The sequence below is a fragment of the Dipodomys merriami genome, unplaced genomic scaffold, assembly GCF_024711535.1.
Source record: "Dipodomys merriami isolate MVZ:Mamm:240054 unplaced genomic scaffold, mDipMer1.0.p SCAF_14, whole genome shotgun sequence".
Classification (NCBI taxonomy): domain Eukaryota; kingdom Metazoa; phylum Chordata; class Mammalia; order Rodentia; family Heteromyidae; genus Dipodomys; species Dipodomys merriami.
Genome location: NW_027202715.1, coordinates 36582405 through 36604732, shown reverse-complemented (window position 1 = coordinate 36604732; position 22328 = coordinate 36582405). Strand labels below are relative to the sequence as shown.

The window sequence follows — 22328 nt, the reverse complement described above, 5'->3', positions numbered from 1 at the left end:
GGGAAATGAACCTACATCTTAGTTTGCTCATCTGAAAAGTGATGCTGGTATGAGCAGCCACTTGAGTTGTAATTAAGAGCTAACAGTGTTACTACACATTTAGCCTGGTTTCTAGATCCCCAGAACCAAACGTGTCCTAAGCATAGGTATAGGTACTTAGCTGCCATGAAAAAAGGACTCGGTTTATTTATAAAAGAAATCTGCCTTTAACCCCATGAAGATTTTCAGGCCTTGGAAATACCCTTTATTGATCCCTGCTTCAGTAACATGATCCAGAAAAAGGAATTCTTGTTCTAAATAATCTACAATTCAGAAATGCATAAAAATCCATTTGTTGGGGGAGTTTCACAGCTAAAGCCTTTATTAGGGTTGTGTCCTTGGCTAGGTGTCCCGTGGGCCCACATCCCTTTACCCCATAGTCCTTTGGCAGGGACCAAAGCCTGAGATTTGCTTCTGACTCCACTACTCACTGAATGACCAGGGCATTTTCTACCTTTATATACTAGAGGCAATAACCTGCTTGCTTAAAAGTTGTAAGGAGATTGTAACAATGAGTTTGTTGAAAACAAACTTTACAACATCGGAGGTTGGGGGAGGGGAGGAGTTGGGAAGGTGGGATGGCAAGGCATGGTAGGGGAAAAACAAAGGAGGGGGTAACAATGCTCAACCTGAAATGTATTCATTACCTTACGCATGTAACTGTAACCCCTCTTAAGTATCTTTACAATAAAAAGTAAAAAATACTTTAATGAAAATAAATATTGTAAGGAGACATCAACTTCCTTAAGGCCTATATTTATAAGTAAATAGTCGTTGCTGTAAGAGTAAGGCTCAGAATAAAAACTGACCAAAGAATACTTCTATATCTTCTGTCCAAGTGTGATTGTGAATCTGGTACTAAGTTATGGAAGAATTTTATTTTGACAAACAGATCTGCACAATTTGTATAGTCTAAAAATATCCCAACTAAATAACTGAATGCTTTTGTCTTACCTTTGTAAGAAATAGCTCTGAGCTGGGAGCCAGTGGCTCACACCTATAATCCTAGCTACTCAGGAGGCTGAGATCTGAGGATCATGGTTCAAAGCCAGCCCGGGCAGGAAAGTCTGTGAGACTCTTATTTTTCATAAACCACCAGAAAATCGGAAATGGTGCTGTGGCTCAAGTGGTAGAGCACTCACCTTGGGCTGAAGAGTTCAGGGACAGCACCCAGGCCCAGAGTTCAAACCCCACGACTGACGAGGGCGGGGAGAGGGGGGGAGAGAGAGAAAAAGAAAGAGCTCTAAATCATATGTATTGATCAAGATATGTATTGATCAAGCTATATATTGATCGGCTCAACAAGGATACCTGAAACTATCTACTCCTACCTCTTTCAGAGTGGTGGCAGTTCTGCTGTTTTAATTACCTTATCATCTTATAGCAGATGCTAATATTGAACTCCCAATATTTCTTAGAGATCTTAAGTATATACATACACATGACACAGTAAAACATTAAGTAATTTTATTCTTTTTTTCCTTTATATTGCTAACAGTAGCCCAGTGTTAAGGATGTCAGAAAAACTGAAGAAATAAAACTTTCAGTTTACATAAAGCATGTATAAAAATATCTTTCCAAAATAGTATCTGACAATTACACTGCCCAGTTTTAACAATGCGAAAATAAGAATAAAAAAAAAGCTGTAAAACCAGAAGGCTAGTTTTGTTAAAATTTATTTTAACAATTTTAACTAAACCAACTGGTACTAATGAAATCCAAGTTAAAGTTACAGCCAGATAATGAGAGAAAACACTATGTGTGGCTACTTAAAAGTATTCCTCAAGCAAAATCTGATTTGTGCTTAGATGGCTGGATTTACAGTTTCAACAGGAAGCAGCAATAAAGGTTGTGAAAATTCCTAACTTTTCTAGTAACCGCTCTATAATCGCAAGAAAAAAATGAAAATACTACTACCACCTTTTAACTGTTGATATCAAAACTGGAATTGTCAGTATACTAAGTAAAGCTATTAAATTAAAAAAAGTCAACACAGTAAGACAGTTAATTACTTTTGACTTGTAAAGCTCCCCCAAACAAGTATTTGCTTGCTAGTGCAACAGATTTAACCTACAGGCAGTAACTATCTTCGCTTTGTCAAGTATTTCAACAGTGCAAAACATTAGTAGTCTCAATGCCCACTGCTCACCACATCTGTCACTGCAGCCTGGTGATCCACTACAGAGAATAATCAGTGCCAAGGAAAATGCAAAGCAGCATTTTGGGAGATGCAGTGATTTCCAGGCACACCACTACCTCTGGTGTCAAAGGTAGATGGGCAGCTTCATGTGCAAGAGGTGGCCTATGTAATCAAGATGTCCCTAAGCAAACATAAGATACAGTATTGAATCTTTCTGCACAAAACCCAGCAATAATGATTCTGCTACTCAGAACAGTATTCAACGTGGACGAGCAGATCTCGATGCTCGGTGGCTGGATACTGGACATTGCACTTGGGACATTCTACCAGGCTTTCATTTAGTGCAGCACTGGGACTTTTGGGTGAGGTAATTTTTCTTCTGTTTTCACTTTCTCCTTGGGAAGCAACAGATGGCTCTGTGAAGGCAAACTCATGAAGCTGTTTCTGAAAAAGTTGCAAATGAACACCATTTGTATACAAGGCCTACTGCTCAGCAACGTTAACTGTGTATCTGCTAGCTGCTTTAGCCCTTAAGACATTTTCTCTTTAAAAATCTCTGCTTGTCAGGATTTTTTGGTGTCAACAGATTAGGTGGTTATGGATTACCCAGAGAATTATTATAATTGTTCAAATTGCCCAGAAAAGTACTGTAGTTGGATGCTTATATAAATATGTTCTGTTAAGAGTCGAATATAAAATGTGGGCATGAAGTTGGACACTGGTGACTCACACATGTAACCCTAACTACTCAGGTGATTGATCTGAGGATTGTGGTTTGAAGCCAGCCCAGGCAGAAAAGTTAATGAGACTCTTATCTCCAATTAGCCACAAAAAGCTGGGGGTGGAGCATGGCTCAAGTAGTAGGGTATTAGCCATGAGCACAAAAGCTCAGGGGCAGTGCCTAGGCCCAGAGTTCAAGCTTCAGAACCAGATTATTAAAAAAAATAATCTGGGGGCTGGGAAGGTGGCTCAGTGGTAGAGCGCTTGCCTTGCATGCCTGAGGCCCTGGGTTTGATTCCTCAGCACCACATAAGCAAAAAGAAAAAAGCCAGAAGTGGCACTGTGGCTCAAGTGGTAGAGCGCTAGTCTTGAGCTGAAGAGATGAAGGACAGAACCCAGGCCCAGAGTTCAGGCCCCACGACTAGACCCAAAAAAAAAAAAAAAAAATCTGTATGAGGTTCATTACGTTTGCTAGTTTTTTCTCATACAGTCATTCAAATCTTTTTTTTTTGTTTTTGTTTTTGTTTTGCTTTCTTTTCCTGGGACTTGAACTCAGGGCCTAAGTGCTGTCCCTGAGTTTCTTTTGCTCAAGGATGGCACTTGAGCCACAGTTATACTTCAGGCTTGTTTTTTGGAAGCTTTTTGGAAATAACAGTCTCACAGACTTTATTGCCCAGCCTGGCTTTGAACTGTAATCCTCAGATCTTAGCTTCCTGAGCAACTAGTATTTTTTTAATGTTTTTTTTGGGGGGTCCAGTAGTGGGGCCTGAACTCTGGGCCTGGGCGCTGTCCCTCAGCTCTTTACCTCAGCGCTCTACCACTTGAGCCACAGCGCCACTTCTGGCTTTTTTTCTTTTTGCTTATGTGGTGCTGAGGAATTGAACCCAGGGCCTCATGCATGCAAGGCAAGCGCTCTACCACTGAGCCACCTTCCCAGCCCCTCAAATCTTTTAAATTAGTATATATTATACCAACAAAGGGGTTTCATCATAACATCTTCATACATGCATAACTTTGCTAGTTTTATAAAACAGGCAATTTTTTCAATAAAGATAGATTCAAACTATAGAACCCAGCACTGAAGAAGCTGAGGCAGAATGATTAAGAGTTCTAGTCAGCCTGCTCTATAGAGTGAAACTTCATCTCAAAAACAGAAAAAAACAAAGAAAGAATGACATGGAATTAAAGCCACTACGAATTTTAGCAGACAAATAGTTTATATGCAGAAATGGAATCTTTTATTCATTTTCCTTTTTCATGTTTTTTCCTTGAAGAATTCAGAAGTCAAGAAAGTTTAAAAGTGAGTACGCATATATATCACACTATGAAGACAGTAGGAACAGAAGACAACAAAACTACAGATTCTTTCATATACCCTCTGACTTCCTAGACTTTGAAAAATAGTCATTAGTAGAAGTGATTCTAATCTTCAGAAATTATACATAGTCAAAGTTAACGCCATAGTAAAGAGCTAGGCACACCTTTTCTTTCCTTTATTCATATGCAAATTATGTTAGTTTTTTGACATTTGCTTTTTTCATCACTTGAAAACCAAAGGGTTATATTTGGATGCTTTGTGGTATTTTTTTGCTTTTTTCTTTTGTCAGTCCTGGGGCTTCAACTATGGGCCTAAGCAATGTCCTTGAACTTCTTTTACTCAAGGCTAGCGCTCTATCACTTGAGCCACAGCACCACTTCTGGCCTTTTCTGTTTATGTGTTACTGAAGAATCGAATCCAGGGCTTCATGCATGCTAGGCAAGCACTCTACCACTAAGCCACATTCCCAGCCCTGTGTGTTTGTTTTGTGTGTTGGTACTGGGGCTTAAAGTCCGTCTAATGATCTCTCTTATCACTTCACTTCCAGCATTTTGCTGGTTAACCAGAGATAAGAGCCTCTTGAATTTTTCTTACTGGACAGGGTTTGAACCAGGATCCTCAGAACTCAGCCTCCTAAGTAGCTAGGATTACAGGTGTGAGTCATTTGCTATTATTGAAATGTTATTTAATGTTATTAAATGTTATTTAATCTATTCTAAATATTCTTCAGTACTAGCATATACACACACACACACACACACACACACACACAGAGAGAGAGAGAGAGAGAGAGAGAGAGAGAGAGAGAGAGAGAGAGAGAGAGAGAGAGAGAAAGATTCCAATAGGTTTGGTCCAAAAGCTCATTAGTAAGATGAAAAAAAAAAGTGAAAAGAAAATCACATCTCTAGTGAACAATATTACTCAAAAGAATTATGTTTTCATGGTAACTAGGCTCACACCTATAATCCTAGCTTCTTAGGAAGCTGAGAGTCAAAGGACTGTGGTTGAAAAGTCTGAAGGACTTCTCCAAAATAACCAGCAAAAGGCTGGGCTGGAGGTGTGGTTCACGTGACAGCTGAGCTCCAAGTTCAAGCCCAGTATCACACATTAAAAAAAAGCTTATTTAAAGTGATAATCCATTATCCCTAAATACAAAATACTTCTAATAGAAAAATGTAATTTCAGATCCAAATTCTGTGATGCCCTCTCTCCCACGCCTGTCTTCCCAGGCAGGTGTTGTAAGTGGAGAATCAAAGCACCTGGGCAGGGGGAAGGGAAGATGATCTTGAACACCTGTAAGGTGACTGTTTTAAGAGGTACACAATGTCCCTCTTTCTGAGCTCTGAACTTATGCTCTAACGGTAATTGCTTCTAATGACAGGAGTTCTGCTTACAGATTGGAGATGAAGCCAGCTATCCCAAGTAAGATCTTGATTTTAGAATTGTTTTGACATATAAATAGAAGTCAGAAAGATGATCTAAAACCTGAAGTTTTAGGTTACCCATTTGAAACTCACCAAGGATTCCAATTGTGTTATTTGATTACTTGCTTTACGAAGTTCCTTAAGAATTACATGTAGTTGATGTTGCATATTTTGCCGGTCAAGTTTTTCATTTTCAAAGTCTAAAGTACATGCCTGCATCTAGAAAATGCCCAGGACAAGACAATTATAGTTGATAGATAGGATCCAGTTCTCCTGAGTGGATGCTTGCACTCTTTATTAACACAAGAAGAAAATGCATTATTTTACACTCAAAGCAAGAATTCATCTGACATATAGTGAGATGTTAATAGGTGAAGTTTACGACTGAGGACTTGGTTTGTCCAAGAAGCAAAGCCATGATTTGAGGTACGAGTAAGTAAAGAACAGCTTAGTACATTGATGTTTAGTATTATCCATTCACGCCCCCCCTCCCCCGAGCCCCCTTTATTTCAGGGATAGGGAGGGAGAAGCAAAAGAGAAGACTATCCTTAGATTGGAATATAAAAACCCTTGCTCACACCAGGCACTGTTCATACCTGTAATCCTAGCTACTCAGGAGGCTAAGATCTGAGGATCATGGTTCAAAGATAGCACAGGCAAGAAAGTCTATGAAACTCTTATATACAATTAACTACCAAAAAGCCAGAAACGGAATGCTGGCTCAAAATGGTAGAGAACTAGCTTTGAGCACAAAAGTCCAAGGACACCATCCAGGCCCTGAGTCCTAGGACTGATGCAAAAGTGTGTGTGTGTGCATGTACATGCACGTGCACACAAGCATGCGCATGTACATGCACGTGCACACAAGCGTGCGCACACATGCACACACACAGAATCTCTGCTCATTCTGACAGTAAATGGTACCTGAATTCTGCTTGAAATTATAACGTGGCCCTATTTAAGAAACCATGGTAGGCTAGAGTTAATAACTATAGCTATCCAGGGAAGAGCAAAATCTGCTAAAGCCAGCAATTACCTGGCAAGAAAATGTCATTTTATCTCCAAAAACTGGTTTAGTCTAAGGAGAGTACCAAGAATGTAAGGCTAGAACAGTCTCTAGAGATTTTTTGTTAGTCTTTTAAAAATACTTTTTTCACAACTATGAATAGTTTTCCACAGACCAGTGTAAACTGCAGGAAAAAACTACATTTTCTAGCAGACCAATGTGAGTTTCAACGCAACCCCAGCAAGTACCTGTTGTTCCAACAGAGCCACCCTTGCTTGTTCCTCTTGCTGCTTTAGCAGAGACCTGTAAAGAAACCGGACCTGTAGGATGCAAAGAGAACCAACATTGTCTCATCCAACCTTTATCTCTTTCCTGGGATGCCTGAGGCGCTTACATTAGTCACAAATCTAACCAGGACAACACCTGTTATCTGGATGACTCATTCCAGATGCTTGTTAGATGGAGCTGTGTAAGCAACTGGCTTCAAGTTCCTTGAACTACCACACTGACCACTGACAAACACTCTGTGGTACTTTCCTGGAGGCTCTGACATCTGCCATCATCTAGAGTATGACAAGGAAGGAAGTACCTCATCTTCTTAGCTGCACAGCTGGAGCAAAACTTAATTATTTCTACTTTGTTTTGCCTAAGTGTCCCTATTCATGCCTACAGATAGGAAAGCAGTACAGATGAAGGAATATGTTAGCTCGGTAACTCGCTTTCTCTTAATCTCAGCTTTGGGATGATTTTAAAATTTATGATAGTAATAACAATAACCTGACACTTACTTCTTTTATAAAGCATTTTTCATTTCCCTGACCCTCACAATGAATGGACCTCTAAGGCAAGGAGAGGTTATTATTCCTTTGATCAATAAATCCCACATAGGTCAGAGAAGGGAGATGATTTGCCTAAGGCCACAGATGGATTCCAAGTACTGTTTTTTTCCATTACTCCATGCTGCCAAGCAAAATTTAAACTAATGGCTTTCTGTGAAAGTAGTATTCATTTCTAATTATCCTCACTCTAATAACTCTAATATTAAGACATCCTGGCTCAAAGTTGTGAGTATAACAAGAACATGGAAGGGACTATGTGAAGTCACTAAGCATAGTACTGGCATGATGAAGATGCCAGCTTAGAAAGAGCCTTGATTCTTCTCACGACTTTACATCTTTCTTTGGCCACTTCCTTGTCATTCAGAGCCTTCATGGGTGTGATTTCCTCCAATGAGGGGTAATCCAAGTTACCTTTCTGACAAATCTTGGTTCAAATATATCTCCTCAGTGAAGTCTTCACTAGCCCCCAATTTCTCTTTATTTCCTTTACTCTACTTGCTTATTTGGGTACTTCTTTTTGATCTGTTTCTATGCTAGAATATAAAACTCCTGTGAGGGGCAGGAAGCTGTTTCATGCTTGTTCTCCATTGGTTAATACAGTCTCTGATGCTTGGTAGGTGCTCAAGGAAAATTTGAATTCTGAATCATGGTGAGACTTCCTTGGTAAGCTTACCTGAGTTAAGAGCTCTTCAGATCTCTTCCTCTCTTCTTCAAGTTTTTCCCTGGCAATATCATTCTCTTCCTTAAGTCTTTGTATTTTCTCTGTTTTATGCCTGCTCTCTTCCAGCTGTTGTACATCTGCATTTCTTTGTGAACGCAACAGCTTATTTAAATCATGAACTTCTTTTTGAGTTTCTTCATATTTTCTTCGAAATTCACTAAGTTCAAAATTCAACCGAGTTATGGTTTGGCGTTCGACCTCAAGATCTTTTTTGGCATTTGCCAAGTGGTTGTAATACTTCTGCTTCTCTTCTTGAAGAAAAGCTGCAGCAAACAACATTGTGACACAGCTCACTTTATAAAATCAATGATAACCTAAGAAATTAAACTTCAAGCATGCTTCTACAAATGAGATCATGTCATGTTTTCAGCTTATAAAATGAAGTCATGAGATGGGGGCTATGATTGACATTTGATGGATCTTAAGAAATAACAATTTAGGAATATTATTTGAAGTTACAAAACAAAGGAATTAAAAACAATCATGGAATGATTTTGTGACTGATGTCTAATTAGTCCTTGATATCTAAAGATAAATGAATAGGAATGTAGCTCATTGTTTATAGATATGGAAATAACAGAATTAAAGACAGAAGTGTTAACATGTGATAGGAAAGGTGGGGCAGAGTCTTTCTGTACTATTAGGTTACTTTATTAAGTGTTTATACCACTCTGAGAAACAGAGAGCAAGAAAAAGGGGAGGAGAAATAACACTATATTATTAAAGGAAAAAAATTAAGGTTTAACTAACTCCTACTTTAGTATGTAACAAATGTATAAAGGTGTTCAGGTATTAACTCTGTCCTGAACAACTCTGAATTATGTCTAGAGACACTTCCTTTATATTTTCCTTTTAATATTAGCTTTGTTTTAAATATTCAGATGTGAGTCTGGCTCCCCTCTCTTAAGCCTTCTATTCATGTAATTCAAGACTCCCTTTCCCTTACAGTTTATAGGTTTTGGGTTAATTTTTTTTTCTTGTCAGTCATGGATGCTGTCCCTCAGCTCTTCAGCTCAAGGCTAGCACTCTACTACTTGGTCCACAGCATCACTTCCAGCTTTTTCTGCTTATGTGGTGCTGAGGCCTCATGCATGCAAGGCAAGCACTCTACCACTGAGCCAACTTCCCAGCCCACAGCTTCTAGTTTTTTAAGCAGTGTTTTGTGTGTGTGTGTGTGTGTGTGTGTGTGTGTGTGTGTGTGTGTGTGTGTGTTTGTGTTTCTCTTTTATCCCAGTTCATCACACCTTGAAGTACTAAAACAATTGTGTGTGTGTGTGTGTGTGTGTTTCTCTTTTATCCCAGTTCATCACACCTTGAAGTGCTAAAACAATTTCTTCTGTAAAATGAGACTAATGATACTTCTGTCCCACCTCTTAGGAGTCTTTTGGGTGCTGTCAAACTGACAACTCTCAGCTGAGGTCAATGTTAGAGAAGCTGCAAAATACATGTCAAAAAGCATCATGAATAAGAAACTTCATCTTAAAACCATAGTGAGAATAAAATGGTTGAAGAATGATCTATAAAACACATTTTTTTCTCCTGGGTTTGATAAGAGTAAGTGCTGAAGACAAAATGAGAAGATAACCAGCCAGCAAGGCCAGCTCTGAAGAAAATAATAGTAGAAACAGACTTGGAAGGAAGTGCCATGTTGAGGGTAGGGGAAATGTCACATGATTTCTGAGCTCCTAATCATAACCTCTTCACCTTTGACTTGTGCCTTCTTTTGATTTGAAAACAGGAAATGGGACAAACTTGCAAATGCTATTTCCAGCTTAGAAAACATGTTTTTATTTTACTTTCTAACACATATTCACCCAAATCTAAATTGATGAATCACTCCTTTTGGAAAAATGTCAGGCCTATCCAAAAGGAAAACTTACACTAATCAGTACCTTCAGATTCAGTCTTTTGTGTCTGCTGTAGGAGTGAAGGAGCAGCTGCTCCTGTTTTCTGTTCCAGCTCAAAGATCTTTGCTAAAAGTCCTTTAACGTAGACCTCACGCTGCTGATCATACACAAGCCACTGCTGATTCTTCTCCAGGGCCTTGCAATGAAGAGGGAAGAAAACCAATAATAAAAACAAAATAATAATAATAAACAAAAATAGTAAAGCACAGGGGAGATCAAGTGTAACTGCTTTTCCAACACATAAAATTTTTATAGTGGTAAAAAACAAGCAAATCGAGGCTGGGAAGATGCTCAGTGGTAGAGTGCTTGCCTTGCATGCATGAGGCCCTGGGTTTGATTCCTCAGCACCACATAAGCAGAAAAAGCCAGAAGTGGTGCTGTGGCTCAAGTGGTAGATCACTAGCCTTGAGCTGAAGAGCTGAGGGACAGCACCCAGGCCCAGAGTTCAGGCCCCACAACCGCCAAAAAAATAAACAAACAAAAAACATGTGAATCAAAACATTGAACTTTCATCTCACTCAGGAAGAATGGCCATCAAACAATAACTTCGGAAGAGGATGCAGAACAAAACATAAGGAGCCTTGTAGGTGGGAATGTAAATTAGTGCAACCACTATTAAAAGCAGCATGTTCAGTCCTCAGAAAAATCCAAACAGAATTACCACGTGATCCAGTGATACTGCTCTTGGGCATGTATCTGAAGGAATATTAGTGAAGATACACTAGAGACACTCAATACTCATGTTCACTGCAGCACTATTCACAATAGCCAAGTATAGGAACAATGTAGATGTGGTATCTGCCAGGTGCGGGTGGCTCACGCCTGTAATCCTAGCTACTCAGGAGGCTGAGATCTGAGGATCATGGTTCAAAGCCAGCCTGGGCAGGAAAGTCCATGAGACTCTTATCTCCAATAAACCACCAGAAAACCAGAAGTGGTGCTGTGGCTCAAGTGGTAGAACACTTGCCTTGAGATGAAGAGCTCAGGGACAGCACCCAAACCCAGAGTTCAAGCTCCACAACTGACCCTCTCCCCCAAAAGATGTGGTATATATCCACAATGGAGTATAGTCAGTCATAAAGAATAACATTGTCATTAGTAGGTAAATGGACAAAACCAGAGATGATCATGCTACATGAAGTAAACCAGGTTCAGAAAGACCAAGGCTGCATATTCTCTCCCATATGTAGAGCTAGATCTAAAAAATAAACATATACATAAAAACATACATGATCATACATTTATATACATACATATACCTGTGTGTATGTGTATATATATTCACATACATATTAAGTATGTTCTTAACAATGGAACTGTTTGAGGGGATTAGGAAAGGAAAAGAAAATGATGGGAGTGAATAGTATCCATATACAGTTATTGCATCTCTATATAAAAGATGACCTAAGGAAACTCACTAAAAGCTAGCCTATAATGGGAAAGGGCAGAAGATGGGGAAAGAGAGAGTAATAAGGGAAGTTAATCTCATTAAAGTATAATATCTGTATAAAATATCTATGTAAGATACCATGGTAAAAACCCTTTGACAAATTAATCACTTTAAAAAAATGAATGACAGGATGTAAAACAGGTTCTGTGTGGAAGGCAAACAGACAACACAAGTATGGTTGAAGTACTTTACACTCATTGGGTTAAAATTGTTTTAAGAAGTGGGATAGGAAGAGGGAGAGGGATGGAGGGAATGAATCTAATCAACATATGCTCTAAACATATACAGTAATATCATAATGAAACTCCCCTATACAACTGATATATGCTCATGAAAAATGTTCCAAAAATCTCTTATGGCTTGTGAAATAAAATGGGCAATCACTGTATATCACATACCTTTAGAATACACATTAGTAGAGCAAAGTCACAGAAGAAGGGGATTAAGTCTGCTACCTTCCAATCTATGACTGTATGCACTGTCCTCTGAAACCTAGAATGTCTTTGCAGAAATGAGCCTCTGCTTTCTGGTGAGAACTTCCATCTTTTAAAGACACAGGCAGTTGAGCCCTATATCCACAAAAATTTATATGTAGGGAAGCTCTAAAGTTTAAAGAGTTCCTCCAAACTGTAGTGGACTCCTTCTATAGGGCCCTATGATTTCATAACAAAGTGTGTATATTTTCAGAGTGAGGAAATAAGACAGAATTGGCCTCTGGACTCAAAGAGTTAGTCTAGGGCCCCCCAGCCCAAATACTGGGCGCTCTGTACCCTCCAGGCAATTGTTTAGTAGTTCTTGTGTGGTTTAAAAGTTCCTTATCAGGCCGGGCGCCGGTGGCTCACGCCTGTAATCCTAGCTACTCAGGAGGCTGAGATCTGAGAATCGCGGTTCAAAGCCAGCCCGGGCAGGAAAGACCATGAGACTCCTATCTCCAATAAATCACTAGAAAACCGGAAGTGGTGCTGTAGCTCAAGTGGTAGAGCGCTCGCCTTGAGCTGAAGAGCTGAGGGACAGCGCCCAAGCCCAGAGTTCAAGCCCCATGACCGACAAAAAAAAAAAAAGTTCCTTATCAGGTAGAGATCCTATATATCCATTCTGTATTATGTCCTTAATAATGTATGGCTAGTTTCAGTGTAGTAATTTGATTTAAACAGTGTCCCATTATTGAATATTCATGGTGTATATGAACTTGCTCATACTTTTTTCAACTCTTCTGAATGTTTGAAATTTTTTATAACAATCAGTCTCAAAGAAATACTAACATCTTGACTTCATAGCAAGCAATGTAGTTGAGAAGGTCGCTAAGATTCCTGTTCTATTTCAAATCAAGAAACAGCAGTCATTCTTTATTCAGATCCACTGCCTCCCCTGTTCACATTCCATGCATCTTTTGACCAATGAGGTTCTCAGAATCATGTTCAAATTTAATTGCCAGGTGAGATAGCACACATGTCATAATATGACTCAAAAAGCACATATGTCCACATTGTATATGTCAGTTGTAGCATGTTAGATGCTACAGATAACTAATTTTAGAGTTAATTTATGTTCATATTTATGACGCATTTTAATACAAAGTTTGTCAACATAGGATAGTCATGAAATTTTTTTCCTTTTAAATAAATTTGTTGATACTTTATTGAATGAAAAAGTTAGCATAAGACTCAAACAGTATTCTAAAGAGCCACATGATGGCGATGTTACTTCAATACAGAAAGCATTTTTTCTGTCTCTTCCAGCTGATTGCATGCATCTGCTCTTTCCCCTCTCTTAATAGTATCAAGAAGTGGAATATCTAGTGGCTATCAGTAAACCTTAATGCTATTAGTTGTGAATCTTTAGAGTCATCATTCATTAGTCATTCCTTCCAATGAGTGTCAGCTTCACATTTGTGTGGTATGCAATTAATATTTGCATCCAAGTTATCAATAAAAATATAGACTAAGGGCAAAAGTGAAGTCCTATGGAATGCTGAGAATGTTCTTACTCCTGTTCTAACAGGAATCTACTAAGTATTCTGTAAGCAAAACTTCCAAAACAGCCAGGAGCCAGTGGTTCATATCAATAATCCTAATACTCAGGTGGCTGAGAGCTGAGGATCTTAATTCAAAGTCAGCATAGGCAGACAATCAAAGAGATTCTTATCTCCAATTAGCCAGCAATTTTGAACTAGAAGCATGGCTCAAGTGGTACAGTGCCAGGCATAAGTGAGAGTAAGAAGCTTAGAGTTCCAGTCTCAGCACCACAAAAAAATGAAAATTAATTATAATAAAATAGCAGCTGAACAAATTAGATTTAGGTGAAGAAGAGATGCTGTGGACATATTTGTAGCCTACTTGAAGAAAATTTTCTCCTGAATGCCTGGGTAGTGACTTAGGCAACCATTACAATCCACTTCTCTTTTCTCATCACTTGATTCTTTTTCAGTAGAGATGCTAATGCTTCCAACTTTATAAAATTTAAAAGTCAACAAGTTAGTCCCATAGCTTATTTACCCATAACAATCAAAAGAAATAAACTTACATCTTTTAGTTGCATTTCCATCTCATGAATGTTACTCATGGATGAGTTGAGGCAGCCAGTAGCCGAAGTCTGTAAATAATCCAATATCACTTAACATTACACATTCAACAACACAAGTTTCCTTCGAAGATTCAGTTCCATAAAAATACACTATGTATATTTCTCAGGGGCATCCCAAAATTTGATACATACTTTAGAACCAAATAGCCAGGTTACCAAAGGACCACTGTGAAAATTAACATCTACAAGATTGGAAGATTGGAAACCCTGAGATTTCAGATCTAATTTGACTTGAGTTGCATGGAGCACAGAGTCACTAGAAACGCCTGGTTTTTCACCAAGAGGAGTCAAAACAATTGGGCTATTTCAATGAAATCTAGAAAACATAAATTGTCAACCAAAAGATGAGAAGTTTCTTTTCTAGAATTTAGGTTTTACATTAACATAGTTTGAATAGCATAGTTCAGATTAGCATACTCTGAAAATACTAAGACAAGAAGTATTTGATATTGTAGATTTTCTGGAATTTGGAATATTTGTATATACATAATGAATACATCTTGAAGATGGGATTTAACTCCACACATGAAATGTGTTTGTATTTTGTATCTGCCTTATTTATACACAGTCTGAAGCTACTTTTATATAGAATGTGACAGGTGTGATTATTTTCTACTTTTGGTGGCACACTGGTAAACAAAAGCTTCAGATTTTGAAACATTTTGTATTTTTGATGCTCAACCTCTACTAGTATTAATCAGTTTTAGTTCACATAGAGTACATGGAATTTATAACAGTTCTTTTTTTCTTCATTTCTAGCAAACCAACTCTGTAAAGGCTGCATTTCAGCAGCTCAAAATATTTGCTTTTCTCCAGATAATCTCTTCATTCACCCTTTCAGGTGGAACTGTGACACTACCCCTACCTCCACTCCTTTTTTCCCTAAGCACATAGTAGATTTTCTTTCCCAGCCTTCCCTGTGGTTAGTGGAATCTTCTGAGTTGTCTGATAGAGTGTGGACAGAAGTGAAACATGCTAATTGCAGGCCTCCCCCAAACCTGCCTTGACAATCTCCTCACATACTCTATTTCACAGATCACAGAAGCCCTGGCAGGAAGTCTCCATCCTAAGGTAAAGCCACTAGGAAAAAGGGATCTGGATCTCTGAATGACTGGAGCAAAGCCTCCTCCATTCCAACTTGTACTACACTGTGGTATAAAGAAAAATCACCATTTCCCATAATATGCTGAGATTTTTGAGGATGTTTGATATAGCAGTTTCTGTTTGATACAGCAATTTCTGACGGGCAGAAACCAATACTACAAAATCATTTCAAAATTATATTTTCTTCTATGTACCAGTGGCTCATGCCTGTAATCCTAGCTACTCAGAAGGCTGAGATCTGAGGATTGCAGTTCGAAGCTAGCCATGGAAGGAAACTCTGTGAGACTCTTAGACCCAATTAGCCACCAAAAGTAGAGCTGTGGCTCAAGTGGTAGAGTGCCTTGAGCAACAAAGCATAGAGAGGCTGCCCAGGCCCTGAGTTCAAGCCCCAAGACTGGCACCAAAAAAAATGTTATTTTCTACTAAGATGTACTTCATATTCAAAACTCACTCAAGGAAAGATTTTAACCAATCACTTTGAATCTGACTGCAATGTTTCATGAGTTTCAGTTCTGTGGGAATTCTCTAGAAAAACTCACCATCTTTGAAGTCATTTCTTGAAATATTCAGTTGCCTACCTGTATAAAATGTACAGGTCTGATCACTGTATCTTCCACCAAAAGAAAATAAAGTACAAAGAGAGACTATATTAACAGCATTGAGGTGTTAGATTTAAAAGTTAGATTTTTTTTTTTTCCTGTAAGTAGTCTTAGTAGTTGTGTTAGTACTATTCAAATGTTTAAGGCTGGGAATGTGCCTTAGTGGTAGAGTGCTTGCCTAGCATGTATGAAGCCCTAGGTTCAATTCCTCAGTACCACAGTAAACAGACAAGGCCAGAAGTGGTGCTGTGGCTCAAGTGGTAGAGTGCTAGTCTTAAGCAAAAGAAGCTCTGGGACAGTGCCCAGGCCCTGAGTTCAAGCCTCGGGACTGGCAAAAAATAAATAAAATAAATAAATTTCAAAAGAATCAAACATTTGACCAGTAAAATAACCATTTACAAGTATGACAGGCACTATGCTAGCAATTTACAAACATTACCACACTCAATTGTCAATATTCTTAGCCAGGTTTTTTTTTTTTTTGGTGGGGTAGATTGGGGGTGGGTTGTGGGCTTGAACTCTGGGCCTGGGCACTGTCCCTCAGCTCTTCATCTCAAAGCAAGTGCTCTACCACTTGAGCCACAGTGCCACTTCCAGTTTTCTGGTGGTTTGTTGGAGAAGAGTTTCATGGCTTTTCCTGCCTGGGCTGGCTTTGAACCGTGATCCTCAGATCTCAGCTTCCTGAGTAGCTAGGATTACAGGTGTGAGCCACCAGTGCCCGGCTTCTCCAGGTTTTATTGATGTGGAAACTGAGGTTTATGAAAGGGGTCTGCTGAGCCACCTGGTTTAAGGCTCACACAGTTACGGAATTTGTTCAGAGTCACATAGTTAACGAGGCAAAATCAAGATCTGGACCTAGGCTTGTCTTTTATCTCCAAATCCTTGTTCTTCCTACTCTACTGGTATGTACCTCTCAAATAAGAAAAGGGGAAAAATATGCATGCAGATGGAAAAAGTAGATTTGATATTGTAATTTTGTACCTCAAATATAAAAACTAAGCTGAGTGTTAGTGGCTTATACCTGTAATCATAACTACTCAGAAGGCTGAGATCTGAGGATCCTAGTTTGAAGCCAGTCTGGGTAAGAAAGTTTTTGAGACTCTTATCTCCAATTAATCAGCAAAAAAAAGCAACAAGTGGAACTCTGGCTCAAATGATAGAACTCCAGCTTTGAACAAAAAAGAGACAGGACCTAAATCTGAAGTTCAAACCCAGTACTGCACAAAACAAACAAAACCTCCAGAAAATTAAGTCTCTTTTAAATGATCCAAACTATAGAAATAAGTTCTCAACACAATCTTTCTTCTTGGCCATTGTAGAGATAGAGAAGCTAAAATAAGGTAAGTGATCTTCAAGTTCACTATGCTGTCTCATCATTTGGCAAGCATTCTTTAACAAACTTATTCTTCATACGAATTACAAGTTATAGCAAAAAGAAAGAAATCTGGGTTAAAAAACAATTATTAGCACCTGTGATAAACGGATGGTACTGGCTTTGCTTTCAAGTTCAGCAAGTCTTGCTGTCGCGGCAGACAACTGTTTCTTCAGTACATCTGTCTCTTCAGATAGGGATTTCAACAACTGTTCCCTCCTTTCACCTTCCTTGGTTTTCGCTTCCAGCTGTTCAAGCAATGCAGTCGTATTATATCTGGTCTTTAGCTGGTCTCTGAGTTGCTGTATTTCTTTGTCTTTCTCTGTGAGGTAGTAAGCATTTTTCTCTTTCTCAGCTTCAAGAATTCGAATTTTCTAGACATAAAGAAGAAACATAGAACAAAGTCAAGTCAAGCTTGCAGCTAAACAATATATTTCCACAAGCATTAATTATTTTTTTATATATCAACTTGGCTTTATGATATCAGGACCAAAAAAGTCCAGTTCTATGCTCAAACAGCTCAAGGACATAAATCAATACATATGAATGTAATATACGTTCTATTAACATACATACAAAATGAATGGGCATAGACACAAAGGAGAAACTACTTGTATCAAGGATTGTGTAAGAAAACTAAAAGAAAACTTATCATATGAATTATTTTTTGGAGGGAAGTGAAGGTAGTACTGGGGTTTGAAATAAGAGCCTTGTGATTGCTAGGTACCACTTGAAACACACCTCCTCTTATTTTTGCTCTTTCTCATTTGGGTGTGTGTGCGGTCCTGGGGCTTGAACTCAGGTCCTGGGTACCATCTCTTGAGGTTTTTTGCTCAAAGCTAATACTCTACTACTTGAGCCCCAGCTCTACTTCTAGCATGTGATTGATTGGTTGACTGATTTATCTGTCTGTTTACTTATTTATTGGTAGTTAGTTAGAGATAAGTCTCACAGATTTTCCTGTCCACACTGGCTTCAAACCACAATCCTCAGACCTTAGCCTCCCAAGTAGCTAGTATTACAGGTGTAAACCACTATTCCAGGGCTCTATTATTTTTATAATAGGGTTTTGCTTTTCTCCCTGGGCCTGGTTTGGACCTCAATCCTCCTATTTTCATTTCCCATGATCTGAAAATGATGTAGGTCACATCCAGGTCTCAACTTTTATTGGTTGAGGTAGGGTCTGGCAAACTTTTTGCCTAGGATAGCCTCAAACCAAGATCTCTCTACATACAGCTCTTATAAGTATTTGAGAATCTTCCCTCCATCATATTAAACCTTCTAAACCTAAAGGCTAAATGCTAAAAAATGGCTCCTGAAAGACATACATGCTCATCTACTGATGAGGGATAGGGTAGGGATAAATATAACAAGAATAAGAAGGCAGCATCAGAAAATTCAAGTACCATGTTTTCTAAGAATGTTCACTACAACTGAAAGGATTAAATGACCATTTACCTCCAAAAGTCTGTGTTTATCTTTATCAGTCAGTTTTCCTTTTCCATTTGTGAGTTCATCCATTGATGTTTTTAAAGATGAAATTTCACCCTTAAATTTCTGTAATTCAGTTTCTGATTTGGAGTTATTAGGCTTTAGTCCCCACTTACTCTTAATTAAGTCTTTTGGACTTCTAGAAGACATTTCTGAAATGGTCTGTGAAAATAAAAGTCAACTATATTTTAAATCCTGCATTTAAAATTTAAATCTCAATAAACTATTCCAGTCTAAATTCTCAATAAACTATTTCATTCTAAATTCTAAATAGAAAGGAAATATTCAAATCAGAGAGAACAAGAGATAGACCAAAAAGGTTTCTGAGGTATTGCAACCATTAAAAAAAAATGTGAGGTAAGAGATATGAGGAATAACTGTCTTGCAAAAATATGACAGCCTGCATATCTCTCTTTTGTGCATGGTCTGTACAGGTATCACAATTTGGTAGAAATTTTCTTTTAAAAAACAATGGTGGGGGGCTGGGAAGTGGCTCAGTGATAAGAGTGCTCGCCTTGCATGCATGAGGCCCTGGGTTTGAAAAAGCCAGAAGTGGCGCTGTGGCTCAAGTGGTAGAGCGCTAACCTTGAGCTGAAGAGCTGAGGGATAGGGCCCAGGCCCAGAGTTCAGGCCCCATGACTGGCCAGAAGAAAAAAACAATAGAGGGAGTCTCCAATAATTTTTTTAAAAAACCTTAAAATAGTGAGTAATGATCACATATCTGACACAAGACTAAACAGCTAGCAGTAATCTACCAAAACAACCAGAAGTGTAGCTGTAGCTCAAGTGGTAGGGTGCTAGCCTTGAGCAAAAGAAGGTCAGGATGGGGCTGGGAAGGTGGCTCAGTGGTAGAGAGCTTGCCTTGCATGCATGAGGCCCTGGGTTCGATTCCTCAGTACCACATAAGCAAAAAGAAAAAAGCCGGAAGTGGCACTGTGGCTCAAGTGGTAGAGTGCTAGCCTTGAGCTGAAGAGCTGAGGAACAGTGCCCAGGCCCAGAGTTCAAGCCCCATGACTGGACCCAAAAAAAAAAAAAAAAAAAAAAAAAGACAATCAGGAACAGTGCCTAGACCCTGAGTTCAAGCCTCAGTCTACCAAAAAAAAAGAAGTCATTATTCAACAGAATGATATGACCTATTTTAGAAAATATGCTTAATTTTACTCTGATAGGAAGATCGAAGTTCAACCAAGTTGGGCAAAAATGTTATCAAGACTTTATCTTAAAAAATAAACTGTGCCAGGTACTGGTGGCTCACCTCTGTAATCCTAGCTACTCAGGAGACTGAGATCTGAGGATCACAGTTCAAAGCCAGCCAGGGCAGAAAGTCTGAAGTCTCCAATTACCAGAAAACCAGAAGTGGGATGTGGGTCAAGTGTAAAGCGCTCTCCTTGAGCTGAAGAGCTGAAGGACAGAGCCCAGGCCCAGAGTTCAAGCCCCAAAACTAAATACATACATACATACATACATACATACATACATACATACATACATACATACATACATAAAATAAAATAAACTGCACATGCCTGTCATCCTATATATTCAAGAGGTTGAGATCTAAGGATCAAGGTTCAAAGCCAGCCAGGGCATGAAACTCCTATCTCCAATTAACCATCAAAAAATAGAGAAAGAAAAGCTGGAAATGGAGCTGTCGCTCAAGTGGAAGAGTACCAGTCTTGAACAAAAAGCTAAAGAGACAGTGACAGGCCCTGAGTTCAAGCCCCAGTACCTGAAAAGAAAAAAAGCTGAGTTAGTTGTCCATACTTATAATTTTAGCTAATTGAGAGGCAAACATAAGATGAAGGCGAGAGGATGGTCTAAAGCAAAAGTAAATCTTTCTCTAGCTGAAAAATAAACTTAGGCAAAAAAAAAAAAAGGCCAAGGGTGTGGCTCAAGTAATGGTGTCTGCAAGCAAAGGCCTCGAGTTCAAACCTCAATACCATCAAAAATAAGTAGTATAATAAGTATAAGTGAGCTGATGGCTCATGCCTATAATCCTAACTACTCAGAAGACTGAGATATGTGGATCCAGGTTCAGCCAGGCAGGCAAGTCCATGAGGCTCTTATCTCCAATAAACTATCAGAAAATGCCACTCACAGAGAGAAGAGAGGAAAAAGAGTGTGTACTGGGGTTTGAACTCAGGGCTTTAGGCTCTAGGATTTTTCTACCACTAGAGCCATGGCTTCCATTTCTGGCTTTTTGCTGGTTATGCAGAGAATCTCAGCCAGGCACTGGTGGCTCATGCCTATAATCCTAGTACTCAGAAGACTGAGATTCTGAGGATCACAGCCCAGGCAGGAAATTAGGCACACAGACACAGCCGGAAGTGGCACTGTGGCTCAAGAGGTAGAGCACTAGCCCTAAGCAAAGAAACCCCCCCCCAGGATCCTCTCCTCCCTCCTCTCCCCCCCCCCCCCGCCACAAGTTTCTCAGCTTTCTCGCCTGGGCTGGCTTTGAACCCTCATCCTGAGTGGGTAGGATTACAGGCATGAGCCACGGGTGGGTGCGCGCTTCTTTCCACGTATTTTCCATTCCAGTCGCCCACGGGGGTTTCTCTGTTCAGCCCTTACCTGCGCCGGCGGGCACCTCTTTGTTTTCTGTTTTTTGGGAACTAATCAGGACACCGCCCCCGGCCTGGGATCAGGTCCCCGCCCGCCGTGTCTGCCCTCCACCTGCTCTAGTATTTCCGTCGATGGACATCAGTCCGGCGCTGCACGTTGACAGCGGGCGCTGCGCTAACCCGAGGCGGGCACACGGCCCGGGCACCTACGAGGGGCCCGGGGAAGGCCAACTGCATGTGGGGCGGACACGCAAAGCGCGGGCTGACCGCTCACCCGCAAAAGCCATTCTAACGACAGAGCCCGGGGTGGCCTCCGGCCTGGCGGCGCCTCCCGCTCGAGGGGTGACAGTACTCACCGCCAAGTCCCACGGCGGAAGCCGAGGGAGAGACTCAGGGCCCCCGGCAGGCCGGAAGCGGGGACCCGCGGCCTGCCCACCGCCTCCCGTGCAGACCAGCCCAGCCGCGGCGGGAGAGCTGTGGGATCTGGCCCCCCCAGAGCTCGTCAGCTGACGCCGTCGCCACCTCGGGACCGCTCGGCACCTGAGGTGAAGCACGGCGCGGGCCTCGGCTACCACACCCACCCGCGAGGGCGCCGCTTCCGGGAGTTTGAATCGCGCGGCTGCGGGGCGGGGCACGTCATTGCCGGCTAGACTCGGCTCTCTGATTGGTTGAGGCCTCTGATTGGCAGGGGCGGGTTCTGAGGCTTGAGGTCGCAGTCTGAGCGGGGGCTGGATCAGATCCAGCTGAAGCCGCAAAGACCTCGCAGGTCTGACGCCCAGAGAATTCTGATTTTTTTCCGAGGGCTCTGCAGTTATTCTTAATACTCAGTTTTTAGTTAGTGGATGCCCCTCCTCTGGGAACAACTCCTTTTGTGACCTGAGCGTGGTTTATACCTCTGAGGACCAGTTTTCTCAGTATAAAATGGAACTCATCAGATTATAGAAAGAACTCGGTGGTGGAGTGTAAGGCCCAGTGTTCGATACCCAGCACCACAACGGGCGGAAAAACAACCGAAAAAAGAAGCTCCTCCATTCCCGAGAGAACTGATTCCACA

General features: G+C 40.3%; 1 protein-coding gene across 3 annotated transcripts; it reads right to left on the bottom strand.

Annotated features, from left to right (window-relative positions):
* Positions 1-1527: 1527 nt before the first annotated feature.
* Positions 1528-21841, bottom strand: Cep55 (centrosomal protein 55). 3 transcript variants are annotated; one of them, XM_070021221.1, is made up of 10 exons: positions 21631-21841; positions 20240-20442; positions 18681-18875; positions 17321-17596; positions 14088-14156; positions 10100-10250; positions 8160-8470; positions 6896-6967; positions 5735-5860; positions 1528-2623 (listed from the first exon to the last, which is right to left on the bottom strand). In XM_070021221.1, the coding sequence occupies exons 3-10, from the start codon at positions 18861-18863 to the stop codon at positions 2423-2425; spliced, it is 1389 nt and encodes a 462-aa protein (XP_069877322.1). In that variant the 5' UTR covers positions 18864-18875; positions 20240-20442; positions 21631-21841; the 3' UTR covers positions 1528-2422. The 3 variants fall into 3 exon arrangements, with proteins under 3 accessions (XP_069877322.1, XP_069877321.1, XP_069877323.1); XM_070021220.1 differs by lacking the exon at positions 20240-20442; XM_070021222.1 differs by lacking the exons at positions 20240-20442; positions 21631-21841 and adding an exon at positions 21285-21377.
* Positions 21842-22328: the final 487 nt, after the last annotated feature.